At 35.7% G+C, this 14158-nt stretch overlaps 1 protein-coding gene across 4 annotated transcripts in view; it reads left to right on the plus strand.

Annotated features, from left to right (window-relative positions):
- The window catches only part of SREK1IP1 (SREK1 interacting protein 1), a 33910-nt gene that overhangs the window by 15824 nt on the left and 3928 nt on the right, over nucleotides 1-14158 (plus strand). For all 4 annotated transcript variants that reach the window (XM_061129703.1, XM_061129702.1, XM_061129700.1 and 1 more), the window contains 2 exons: nucleotides 2229-2372; nucleotides 13629-13701. In XM_061129703.1, the coding sequence (XP_060985686.1) occupies nucleotides 2229-2372; nucleotides 13629-13701 (217 nt within the window). The remainder of the gene's footprint in view (nucleotides 1-2228; nucleotides 2373-13628; nucleotides 13702-14158) is intronic.

Here is a 14158-nt window from a genome sequence, read left to right on the forward strand (position 1 = left end):
CATAGAAAATTTCAAAGTAAAGGGATGGAGGAAAAAGAGCAGATAGATATTAGGTTGAATATTGTTGATATTCAACAGTTTTACTCATAAAAATGGTAATTTTATATGATTCAACTAATAATAACCAAAAGAGCAACTAGTAGACCAATTAAAATATTAGACTTTTGAGGCAAGAGCAGTTCTAATCAACCAAGAAGATAAAATAATGATTCTGACTATACCAATTAATATAATTTCAAAACATGTATAGCAAAAACTCTTAGAAGGAAAAATGGACAAATATATAGTGATAAAGGTACTTAAAAATTATACTGTCAGAAATTATTACACAAAAATGTAAGATGGAGGTTTGAACAATAAAATAAACATAAAAGCCTCTCTTCAACAAATCGTGATGTATTCTTTTAAAATACATTCCAAGTTTTTCCCCAAATTTACTACAAGATAGGCCATAAAAGAAATCTTAGCAAATACTAAAACACTGATACCATACAAACACTAAAACACTGATACCATACAGATACTCGCTGATAACAGTGTAACACACTTAGAAATCAGCAAAAGCATAATCTGAAAGCTCCGTATGTTTGGAAACTGAAAAGAACGTTGTTGAATGATTCATTTGGAAGGAAATCACAACCAAGAAAATTTGTTTCCAGCAGTATGGCAGGCTGGACCCTTCTATAAACAACCAAGAAACTAGTATAAAATATGCAATGATATATTAGTATGCTAGGAGAAAATACAGAATTCATGAATACTTAGAAACTAGCAACCAAAGGAGAGCAGAAAGTCTAGGAGGTGTTGAGGGTATTTGCTGAACCCAGGGTTCTTGAACTTCTATTTTCGTGTATTGACTGAGTTCAGGAAATAAGGCAAGGCTCAGGACCAGGCCCAAGATTGGTACTTTCCTAGGAGATGCTCTCATATGAGTCTAGGACTTCCGAAAGATTTTATCCTTGAGTAAGAGAGAACTAGGAATAAATCCTAGAACAGAGTTGTAGTGAATCGACAGTGGGTTGTGAAATAAATTATGTGGTTTCTATCAGCATTCATATTTTTTAATATAAAATGTCATAATGCTTCATGTAATTTTTGTTTTAATTTTTGTGAGTTAGTGTGTATTTGCATATGAACATATATATTAATACATTTGATTGCGTTTTTATTTTTTATCATTAGTGAGTCCTAGTCAAAAAAATTTCAGTTACTGCCTTAGAGAGGCCGTGGCATATGTGCACATGTCTAATTACACATTTCAGCATTATTTAAAATAGCAAAATGCTGGAAGCAACCTAAGATCCTATCAATAGTAGAAAGGATAAACATGTTTATACAATGGAACATTATTCATCAGATAAAACGAGATAATTACACCTACTTATGTTAGCATAGATGAATCACAAAACATAGTATTAAATGGCAGAAACAGTTACAGAATGATAGGTAAGTATAATTGAATTTATGTTAAAAAATAATATAATATGATGTTCTGAAAATATAGACACCAACTTCAGTATAACCAACTTCTGAAGACAAAGAAAATGGAATGGGTTTGGGGCAGGGTTCCAAGGCATGGTGCAAGCTCTCCAACTTTATGTATGTGTGTGTGCATATGTGCAAGCCTTTCACTTAAAAAAAATTGTAAGTGAATAAAGCAAAATGTTAACATGCAGGTGATGGGTACTTATATATTAGTGATATTGTTTCATTTCCTAGGGTTTATAATGTTTGATTTTTTAATTGCATCATGCACCAGGTAGATAACTGTTGTAATTTTCTTATAGGGAGAATCTTTAAGGACTGAATATTATTGTTAGAATTAAAATCATAAGTATTCTTTCAAAAAACATGTTCAATTATGTTATTATGACACCTTTAGTTAGGTGAAAGCTGTGTAATGAAACATGTAATAGTAAGTAATGTAATAGTAAGATGAGAAGCAAAAAGGTAGGGGAAAGGAATTAAATATAAAATCCAAAGTTGAGAATATTTACATTAATTCAGTATTCTAAAATCCATAAGATGTAACCAAAAAAAAATATTTATTGAATAGAAGCCCTGTTAAAAAAAGTTCTTTTTCATTCAGGTAAAGTAGATGACCACTCACTGAATAAAAGTTTAAGCTAAATATTATGTTATTAAATTGTAATTGTTGCTTAGTGGACAAACAAAGCAAAAAATATGTATCTGTAGTTTTGTCATTCATATTTCTTTGTTTTACTTAGCTGGTCACCTGACTTTTGAATGCCGCAATTTTCTCCGAGTAGATCCCAAAAGGGATATAGTTTTGGATGTCAGCAGCACAAGCAGTGAAGAGAGTGATGAAGAGAATGAGGAACTGAATAAACTGCAGGCATTACAAGAAAAAAGTAAGCAATACTTTATTTTCCTCCAACGTTTAAGGTTGTTTCTAAATGTCCTGCTGTATTATGTCATCTTTATCTATTGTTCTGTTATATTTGTTATTAAGATAGTTTGCATCTTATGTAAGAAGTATTGCATAGGTAAGGAAATAGGCTTGAACCGTTGTAACTTGCCCAAAGTCAAACAGTTGGTCAGTGATAGAACCTGCAGGCAAGTATGTTTCTGATTCTGCAACCCAGGTTTTACTGTGTTTCATTTTGTTTTTACATCTCACTGGACTGTATCACATGGTACAAAGAGTCTAAAGGATTGGATCGTCAAATCACACTCATTAAAATCAGAGATCTTAGTAGTATCAAGCTTTAGTTGACCCCTGAACAACATGGATTTGAATTGCATGGGTTGACTTTCATACAAATTTTTTCAGCATTACATACTAGAATAATAAATAAGCTGCAATTGATGGAATTCACAGATTCAGAACCATGCATATGGAGAAACCGTGTATGTGGAAAGCCAACTATAAGTTATACTTGGATTTTGGACTGCAAAATTACAGAAAATTTATTTCCTCACAAAATTTATTTCCTAACCCCTCCACCATTCAAGGGTCAACTGTAACTTCATGTATGCAGATGACCATGTGACATAGCAAAGCAGCAAGAGTTCTGGGACTATAGTACAACCTCCCAGGTTCCCACTCTGGCCACGGTTAACATAAAAGGTTTCAACATTACTTACAGAAAAGAAAGTCACTTTGGTCATGAAACACCTTAATTTTGTGCCCAGATAGTTACATTTCCCAGGGATTATGGATTTATACCCTATAAATCCCTAGATTCCAGGATTATTTACCATAAGCAGTCCTAGACCAACCACGTACATTCAGCTATAAGCAGTCTATAAATAAGGATTCTTCTGCCAACAGCTTGATCATGGACTTCTAACTTTCAGAACTGTGAGGAAAAAAATTTCTGTAATTTAGTCATATACCACCTCCTCCCCACCCCCAAAAAAGGATTCTCTGGCTAGCAAATACTAGTAATTTATTTCCAGGAAATCTGTCATTAGCATGTTTATAAAGAAATTTGACCAAGTTACCTTTTTTCTTTCCTGAGGCATCCTCCTTTCCCCTGCAAAAGAGAACAAATTTCAGACCAACTGTTTAACCATTTGTTTTCTATCTTGTGTATAAAATGACCTATCTTTGCAGTGGGGTTTTTAAGGATAAAATGTGATGCCATATGTGAAAATATTTTGTAAACTACAAAATGCCATATTGGTAGTTGTCACACAGAAGCAAAATGCAGCTTATTTGAATATGGGTTTAGGCATAGAGTGAGACAGATACAAAACGGTTAAACTTGTTTTTGATCATAAGAGAACAATAAACACCTTAAATTTTTTTAACCTTTCCATATAATGTCCAGTGAAGGTAAGTGGAAAAAGTCAAATGCCAGGGTGCTAGGACAAGCTGAGAAGGCAGAAGAAGGGTAGTATCCCAAAGAAGGCAGGCGAGAGTAACAGGAAATATGAGTCAATATAACTTCAGGGATAGCTGCTTGAATATATATATTTTTTCTTTTGCTCCCTATTGAAACAACACTAAAATAATAGTAGAAGAATTTTTTAAAGACCTAAATTCACAAGGACAAAGAAAACAAGAGTCAGAAAGTTTGGGTTAGTGATAGTGGACTCACACTTTAAGAGAGCTCAACCCTTTTAACAGTGTGAAAAGCTGAGAAATAACCTGAGTATACACTCTAAAACCCCCTGAAGTCTTGATAATGAGTATCCTTGGGTACCTCTGAAAGTGAAAATGTAAGACTAAAAACAGGGATTTCTTAAAAGCATGAAGTAGTTAATGCTCCGTTCCCTTTTCCTACTCTGTGAAGCCCTGTCGTCTCAGCAGACTGCTATAGGTCTATTTTCTAGACAGGGTCAGATCAACAGTCTTTAAACTGGGACACACCAAACACAAATGAAGATATTTAAGTTAAAGGTTAGATACAGAATGGTGAGAGCCTTCTAGCCATCTTCACCTATTGGTTCCCAGACATATATTACTCAGGCAGAAGATCTGAAGATACATCCCTGGGAAATCTGACCAGCCTAAGAAGAAAGAAATAAGGATATTGACATTAGGGATCCTTCAAAGACAAGATCTCACCAGTTGGCCGGTGAAGTCTGCACTTCTAAGTTTCGCTTGCTAAAAGCTCTTTAGACAGCGAGGAGTGCTAAATTTCTGCAGAAGGATTTTCACATGAAATATAGATTTCAAAACACAAAAAATCAACTTGAGAAATTCACAGTCTGTAGAGGGAGAAAACTTAGCAGAAATAATAAATATTTAGTTTCATAGAAAGAGAAGATCTAGAACACATGAATATAAATAAAACCGACAAAGGGGCTTTTGAAAATTAAAAATGAAGCAGATATGGAAAACTTGATAGAGTTGGAAGGTAAAGTTGAAAAAAACAAGAGCAAAGTGAGAGAAAAAAGATAGAACAATTGAAGGGTCATTCTAGAAGATACTTCATTCAAATGAATCCCAGAAAGAGAAGAAATAATTTCCAGATGAAAAGGTTTAACAAGTACCAGGCATAGTGTTAAAAATATCCTACACAAAGGACACTATAATGAAACTTAATGTACAATAGAAACTGAAAGATGTAATCCAGACTTCCAGAGTTGAGAATAAGGCAGGTCATAGGTGAAGAATCAGGAGTCAGAATAGTGTACGTCTCTAAACCAATATTGGAAGCTAGTAGAATATGGATCATGCTTTCAATTGTTGAAGAAAAGTTATATCCAAGTTAGGATAATATACCCAACCAAATTATTAATCAAATGTGAAAGTACAGTAAAGACATTGTCAGACATTCAAGTCTGAAAAAACAATTTCCTTCTCACTCTTTCTCAGAAAACCTCTGGAATAAGTGTTCTGCCAATGTAAGGGAATACGCTGAATAAAGGAAGACAGGAATGTAGGGAATAGAAAAGATAAGAATGGAAATTTGTAGCATGCTGGTTAGGAGATATTCCAGAAAGATAGCTGCACCAAAATGGAGAGTAGCCAAGCCACATAGGAGCACACAGAAGATTCTAGGAGAGAAAGCCTAAGATCCTTAATTCCACAAGGATACTTTCTACCCCTTTCACCTATACTGCCCTGTTTTTATTTTTATTTTATTTTTTTTATTTTTTTTTATTTTTTAAACATTTTATTTTCTATTGGAATATAGCCAATTAACAATGTTGTTACAGTTTTGGGTGAACAGCAAAGGGACTCCAGAACACATATACATATATCCATTCTCTTTCAAAATCCCTTCCCATCCAGATTTGCCATGTAACACTGGACAGTTTCCTGTTCTTATACACTATATCCTTGTTGATTATCCATTTTAAACATAGCAGGGTGTGCGTGTCCATCCCAAATGCCCTGACTATCCTTTCCCCTCATCCATCTCCTTGGCAACCACAAATTTTTTCTCTAAGTCTGTGAGTCTGTTGCTGTTTTGTAAATAAGTTCCCTTGTATCATTTCCTTTTAGATTTCACATATACATGATGCCATACAATATTTTGCCTTCTCAGCCTGACTTACTTCACTCAGTGTGATAATTTCTAGATCCATCCATATTGCTGAAAATGACATTATTTCATACTTTTGAATGGTTGAGTAATATTCCATTGTATAATGTACCACATCTTCTTTATCTACTCCTCTGTCAATGAATATTTAGGTTGGCTCCATGTCTTGGCTATTGTAAACAGTGCTGCAGTGAAGATTGGGGTGCATGTATCCTTTCAAACCATATTTTTCTCTTGATATATGCCCAGGAGTGGGATTGTAGGGTCATATTGAAGCCCTATCTTTAGATTTTAAGGAACCTCCGTACTGTTCTTCATGGTGGTTATACCAATTTACTTTCCCACTAACAGTGTAGGAGGGTAACCTTCTTTCCATGCCCTCTGCAGCATCTGTTGTTTCTGGATTGTTTGAAGATGGCCATTCTGACTGGTGTGAGGTGGTATCTTGTAGTTTTGATTTGCATTTCTCTAATAATTAGTGATATTGAGCATATTATCATGTGCCTTTTGGTCCTCTATATGTCTGCTTTGGAGAAATGTATATTTAGGAATTCTGCCCATTTTTTAAAAACTTTTTCTTTTATATTGGGGTACAGCCAAATGCCCTGTTTTTAAAAAGACAAATGCACAAGAGTTTAGAATTAGGAAAAATCTTTAGAACAAATAATTTAAAACCCTAGTTTTGTAGAAAAAGAAAATGAAAACAGGTGACTTTGCAAAGTCACTCACTGGTCACAATAGAGCCAACATTTCTTGCCACGATCCAGGTTTCTTGCCTACTTGTCCTATAGTATTTTCATTGCTATGTGCTGCTCTCCTACCTTAGATATCATCCAGTCTGTTGGTTCTTGACCTTTTTGTCCTTTATCACATCAATCTTAAAGGATAAACTGCACTCCCATCATAAATAGTGGTTTATTCTAGAGATGATTTTTCAATCAGAAGACCAGGGACAGATCCACTCTGGGAGAAAGGGGAGGAAGTAGCATATAATACCCTCCAGGACAGAGAGTAGTTGGTGAAGCTTCATTATTAGCATCAACTTTCTGGCTCAGATGGTAAAGAATCTGCCTGCAGTGTGTCAGGCCCAGGTTCGATCCCTGGGTGAAGAAGATCCCCTGGAGAAGGGAATGGCTGCCCACTCCAGTATAGTAGGGCTTCCCTGGTGGCTCAGTGGTAAAGAATCCACCAGCAATGCTGGAGACCCAGGTTCGATCCCTGGATTGGGACGATCCCCTGGAGAAGGGAGTGGCTACCCACTTGTGTATTCTTTCCTGGAGAATTCCACGAACAGAAGGACCTGATGCACTACCGTCTATGGGATCACGAAGAGTTGGTCACAACCAAGCAACTAACACACACACAAAGAAGGGACCATATTTATTTCATGATCACCAAATGGAATCCCAGTGTTGTTCTTCAATCGCTAAATCATGTCAGACTCTTGCTGTCCCATGGACTGCAGCACGCCAGGCTTCCCTGTCTTTCACTACCTCCTAGAGTTTGCCCAAACTCATGTCCATTGAATCAGTGATGTTATCTAACCATCTAATTCTCTGCCACTCCTGTCTCCTTTTGCCCTCAATCTTTCCCAGCATCAGGGTCTTTTCCAATGAGTCGGCTCTTCGCGTGAGGGTGCCCAAGTATTAGAGCTTCAGCTTCAGCCCTTCCAATGAATAATCAAGGTTGATTTCCTTTAAGACTGACTGGTTTGACCTCCTGCTTTCCAGGGGCCTTTCAAGAGTTTCTCCAATACCACGTTTCAAAAGCATCAGTTCTTTGGCACTCAGCCTTCTTTATGGTCCAGGTCTCACATCTGTACATGACTGCTGGAAAAACTGTAATTTTGACTATATGGACCTTTGTCAGCAAAGTGATGTCTCTGATTTTTTAATATGCTGTCTAGGTTTGTCATGGCTTTCCTTCTGAGGAGCAAGCATCTTTTAATTTCATGGCTGCAGTCACCATCTGCAGTGATTTTGGAGCCCAAGAAAACAAAATCCATCATTGTTTCCATTTTTTCCAATCTGTTTGCCATGAAGTCATGATCTTAGTTTTTTGAATGTTGAGTTTTCACTGTCTTCTTTCACCCTCATCAAGAGGATCTCTAGTTCCTCTTTGTTTTCTGCCATTAGTGGTATCATCTGCATATCTGAAGTTTGATGTTTCTCCCAGCAATCTTTTTTTTTTTTTTTTTTTTTTTATTAATTGGAGGCTAATTACTTCACAACATTTCAGTGGGTTTTGTCATACATTGATATGAATCAGCCATAGATTTACACGTATTCCCCATCCAGATCCCCCCTCCCACCTCCCTCTCCACCCGATTCCTCTGGGTCTTCCCAGTGCACCAGGCCCGAGCACTTGTCTCATGCATCCCACCTGGGCTGGTGATCTGTTTCACCAGTATACATGCTGTTCTTTTGAAACATCCCACCCTCACCTTCTCCCACAGAGTTCAAAAGTCTGTTCTGTACTTCTGTGTCTCTTTTTCTGTTTTGCATATAGGGTTATTGTTACCATCTTTCTAAATTCCATATATATGTGTTAGTATGCTGTAATGTTCTTTATCTTTCTGGCTTACTTCACTCTGTATAATGGGCTCCAGTTTCATCCATCTCATTAGGACTGATTCAAATGAATTCTTTTTAACGGCTGAGTAATATTCCATGGTGTATATGTACCACAGCTTCCTTATCCATTCATCTGCTGATGGGCATCTAGGTTGCTTCCATGTCCTGGCTATTATAAACAGTGCTGCGATGAACATTGGGGTGCACGTGTCTCTTTCAGATCTGGTTTCCTCAGTGTGTATGCCCAGAAGTGGGATTGCTGGGTCATATGGCAGTTCTATTTCCAGTTTTTTAAGAAATCTCCACACTGTTTTCCATAGCGGCTGTACTAGTTTGCATTCCCACCAACAGTGTAAAGAGGGTTCCCTTTTCTCCACACCCTCTCCAGCATTTATTGCTTGTAGACTTTTGGATAGCAGCCATCCTGACTGGCGTGTAATGGTACCTCATTGTGGTTTTGATTTTCATTTCTCTGATAATGAGTGATGTTGAGCATCTTTTCATGTGTTTGTTAGCCATCTGTATGTCTTCTTTGGAGAAATGTCTGTTTAGTTCTTTGGCCCATTTTTTGATTGGGTCTCTCCCAGCAATCTTAATTCCAACTTGTGAGTCATCCAGCTCTGCATTTCACATGATGTACTCTGCATGTAAGTTAAATAAGCAAAGTGACAATATACACTGAAAAAAAGATGTCCTTTTTTATCGTAGGGGATTGGAATGCAAAAGTAGGAAGTCGAGAGTTACCTGGAGTAACAGGCAAATCTGGCCTTGGAGTACAAAATGAAACAGGGCAAAGGCTAACAGTTTTGCCAAGAGAACACACTTGTCAGAGCAGACACCCTCTTCCAACAACAGAAGAGGCAACTACACATGGACATCACCAGATGGTCATTACCAAAATCAGATTGATTATATTGATTATTTTCTTTGCAGCCTAAGACAGAGAAGCTCTATACAGTCAGCAGAAATAAGACCTGGAGCTGACTATGGCTCAGATCATGAGCTCCTGATTGCAAAATTCAGACTTAAATTGAAGAAAGTAGGGGAACCCACTAAATCATTCAGATATGACATAAATCAAATCCCTTTCAATTATACAGTGGAGGTGACAAATAGATTCAAGGGATTAGATCTGGTAAACAGAGTGCCTGAAGAAATATGGACAGCGGTTCATAAGGCTGTACAGGAGGTGCACCAAAACCATCCCCAGGAAAGAGAAATGTAGGAAGTCAAAGTGATGGTCTGAGGAGGCCTTACAAATAGCTGAGAAAACAAGAGAACTGAAAGGCAAAGAGGAAAGGGAAAGATATACGCAACTGAATGCAGAGTTCCAAGAATAGCAAGGAGAGAGAAGAAAGCCTTCTTAAGTGAACAATGCAAAGGAAGCCCAGTAACCCCTACCCAAATATACCATAGATTGGGTCTGAAGCACACAGAGGAAGGGAGTCTAGAGGCTGTGGTTGTTAGTTCCATTGATAATTTGCTGATGATGTTCAGTTTCTCTGAAAGGGTAAGTTCTCGGTGTGAGTGGCTGAGTGCATCCTTGACCTGCATCCTTTAGGTAATCCTAGGGGCTCCTTGAATTCTTCCTTAGAGCTAGAGAGATCTTTTACCAACTCTCTTGAATATTGTAAATTTTTTTAAAATGGTATAATTAAAATAGCCAGGAGAAAGCAAATAGTTTTTAGCGTACTTATATAAGTCCTTTGTTAGATGCCTGGTTTACAGATATTTTATCCCAATATGTAACTTGTCTTTTCATCATCTTAATAGGTGTTTCACAGAGCAATGGATTTTAATTTTTATAAAGTTCCAATTTATTAATGTTTCCTTGTAGATTGTGCTTTGCTTTCAAGTGTAACTTTTAACCTATCTCTTGGTCTCTTTTACTTTTTTCTAAAGTTTTTATAGCTTTATATTTTACATTAAGTCCTTCATCCATTTGAGTTGATTATTATATAAGATATGAAACTTAGAGCACTTAGTATTTTGCTTAAGAATGAACAATTGTTCCAGCACTGTTCATTGAAAGGCTGTCTTTCCTTCATTGAATTGCTTTTGCCAAAAATACTTGATCATATTTGTGTGGGTTTGTTTCTGGATTGTCTATAATGTTCTATTGATCTATGTGTCTATCCCTCCACCCATTCTTGATTAATAGAGCTATACAATAAGTTTTGAAGTTGGAGGGACGGAGTTTTTCTACTTTATTCTTCTTTTTCAAAATTATTTCAACTATTCTAGTTTCTTTTTCTTTCCATAAAAATTTTGGAATGATGTTTTTATCTGCAAAGAATCTTGCTGGGATTTTGATACTCATTGCATTAAGCATGTTTATCAATTTGGGGAAAATTGACACCTTTACTATGTTGAGCATTCCAACCCACAAATATAATATGTCTCTATAATTATTTAGATCTTTGATTTCTTTTCTTATCACTGTTTACTTTTCAGCATATAAATCCTACATGTTTTATTAGATTTATATCTATAAACATTTCTTTTTTGAAAAATTGTAAATGATGTTTTTTTCATTGTCTGCATGTCCATTATGAGTATATAGAAATGCAGTTTATTTGTGTATGTTTATCTTTTATCCTTGTTGAACTCACTGATTATTTCTGGGAGTTTTTGGTAGATTTCTTGAAATTTTCTATGTAAACTATCGTGGCGTCTGCATATCAGAACAGTTTTACTTCTTTCATTTTGATCTGTAAGCCTTTTATTTCCCTTTCTTGTCTTATTGCTGTGGCTAGAACTTACAGTACTATATTGAAAAAGAGTAGTGAGAGATGAATTCTTACCTGGATTCCAACCCTAGGGGACAGAAACATTCAGACCTTAGCAGTTAGCTGTCAGTTTTTTTGTAGTCATTCTTTATCAAGTTGAGGAAGTGTCCCTCTATTCCTATTTTGAAAGAGTTTTTATCATGAATGGGTGTCAGATTTTGCCACATGCATCTTCTGTATCAATTGGTAGGATCCTACAGTTTTTCTTTAACCTGTTAATACAGTAGGTTACATTAATTGATTTTTGAATATTCAGTCAGCCTAGCATACCTTGAGTAAGTGACATTTAGTCATGGTGTATAATTTTTTAAAAATATTAAATACTGAATTCTCTTTGCTAATGTTTTGTTAACAGTTATGTGCATCCATGTTCATGAAAGATGTTAGTCTTTTTTTCTAATTTTGTACTGTTTTAATCTGATTTTGGTATCAGAGTAACATTAGCTTCGTAGAATATTGAGAAGAGTTTCATTCTCTTCTGCTCATTAGATAAGATTATATAAAATTTGTATTAATCCTTCTTTGAATGTTTGGTATCACAGCCTCACAAGGGAGGAAGTCTGTGTTCTTCACTCAGCCTTTGATGATGTGGGTGGTGTCACATTTTCTTCTGTGGTGTTTGGCTGGAGAATGGCAATTATTATCTAAAAGCTTGCTGTCACAATGCAGTCTCTTTTGGCCCTTTGACTAGAAAGAGCAGATTCTTGTTGGGGCATTTTTGTCTCCAGGTGTTGACATTGCCAGGTTTCCAGCTTCTGTAGCTCTTAAGTCTGTACTGTATAAAGCAAAAAGACATTTCAGGGAACTCAGTACTGGGTTGTTTTCTAGCTTATACAAGAACCCTAGCTAGTGTCTACCTTTTCACCTTTCCGAGTCATCTTATGCTTGTTTTTGTTATGTCTGGGATGTGTAGTTATACTTAATGAGAGGAATAGGAAATATATGTCTACTTCATTTTCCTAGAAGCAGTTCAACTGATTTTTTACAAAGGTGAAAAGGCAATTCTGTGTAGAAAAAGTCTTTTCAGCAAATAGTGCTAGGATAAATGAATATTTTTAAAAGTGCTAAGTGAAAGAAGTTGAAAATATTGTATATGCTACATTTTTCAAATGAGAAAAAACTTGAGACTTACTTGTAACTTTATTTGTATATGTAAATGTATGTTTGTATTTAGTTATATATAGAGAAAGTCTAGAAGAACACACACCAAATTGTGTATTTAAAAATCAAGCTAGAAGTGCTCTGGCCTGGTGCACTAGGAAGACCCAGAGGAATCGGGTGGAGAGGGAGGTGGGAGGGGGAATCGGGATGGGGAATACACGTAAATCCATGGCTGATTCATGTCAATGTATGACAAAAACCACTACAATATTGTAAAGTAATTAGCCTCCAACTAAGAAAAATAAATGGAAAAAAAAAGAAAAAAAAGAAAATATACAAAATATGACAAATAAGGTAAATATAAAAAATTTAAAAAATAAATAAAAATCAAGCTAGAGAATAGTGCGTATTCTCTCCTTCCAAGATACTGACAATGTAAATATTAGTTGTGTTGTTATTGTCCCATTGCCCTACGATTTCGTGATCCTAATTTTGCTTGAAAAGGAAAATTTTTTTAAATTATACCTGATTGTGTTGTTTCATTTCTTAAGGCCTGAAATAGTACCCACCAAACTGTCAATATTGATTAGGAATTAGAAATTAAATACTTGAAGTTTTTAGTAAATATACATAGTTGATTTGAAATTTGTATTAAAAGCAGTGTTTTTATTAGATTCTTAATGAGTAAAAATAATCAAGAAAGGGGACATTGTTACAAGAAAAGTGCAGATCCTGACCAGTGAAATTCACCAACCAACAGCCAAAATTTTAAAATGTATAAAATACTAATATCATATATTAACGGATATATGTGGAATCTAGAAAAATGGTACAGGTGAACCTATTTACAGGGCAGGAATAGACACAGATGTGGAGAGCAGACATGGGCACGCAGGAAAGAGGAGAGAGTGGGGTGAATTGAAAGGTTGGGCCTGCCGAATGTGTGCTGCCACGTGTAAAACAGGTAGCCGATGGGAAGCCGTTGCAGGGTGCAGGGTGCTCAGCCTCAGTGTTCTGTGGTGACCGCGATGGGCAGGGTGATGAGGGGCGGTGAGAGGACGGCGATGTATTATACATAGAGCTAATTCACTTTGTTGTACAACACTGTAAAGCAGCTATACCCCAATTTTTTTTTAAAATGCTTACGTACCACAATAATAAATAAACTGATGGTGACCTGATTCTTTCCCCTCAACACACAGGAATTAATGAAGAAGAGGAAAAGAAAAAAGCAAAAAGCAAAGAGAAAATCAAGTTGAAAAAAAAAAGGAAGAGGTATTTTTTTAACTTTTTTTTAAAAAAATTGGACTGAATATAGGATGAATTAAAAATTTTTATTTTTCACATTACAGTCTAGTTAATTTAATATTGATGAGAGTTTGGTTGTTTCAGTAAAATAACAAAATCCTTCATGTCAGGATTCAAAAATAGAGTCAGCACTCAGGTACCTTAAATTTTCTTTTTTGGAGCAAATTAAGATATAAATAAATAACAGCCCCACCTGCTTCTTTTATGTATTCTGTTTGTGTTCTAGAATTTTTAAGTTATGGAACACTAGTCAAGTTTTGATTTGGACATATGTTGAAATTCTTCACATACACATTTTGTACTCATATATATGAAGTTGGGGCTTAAATGTCAGTATTCTCAGAATATCATTAATTAATTAATAAAGTTAATTAATTAATTGGATTTATGTACCTATTTGCCATGCTAAAAATTCCTTCAGGTC

This window comes from Dama dama, chromosome 25 (assembly GCF_033118175.1).
Source record: "Dama dama isolate Ldn47 chromosome 25, ASM3311817v1, whole genome shotgun sequence".
In the NCBI taxonomy this organism is placed as follows: Eukaryota; Metazoa; Chordata; class Mammalia; order Artiodactyla; family Cervidae; genus Dama; species Dama dama.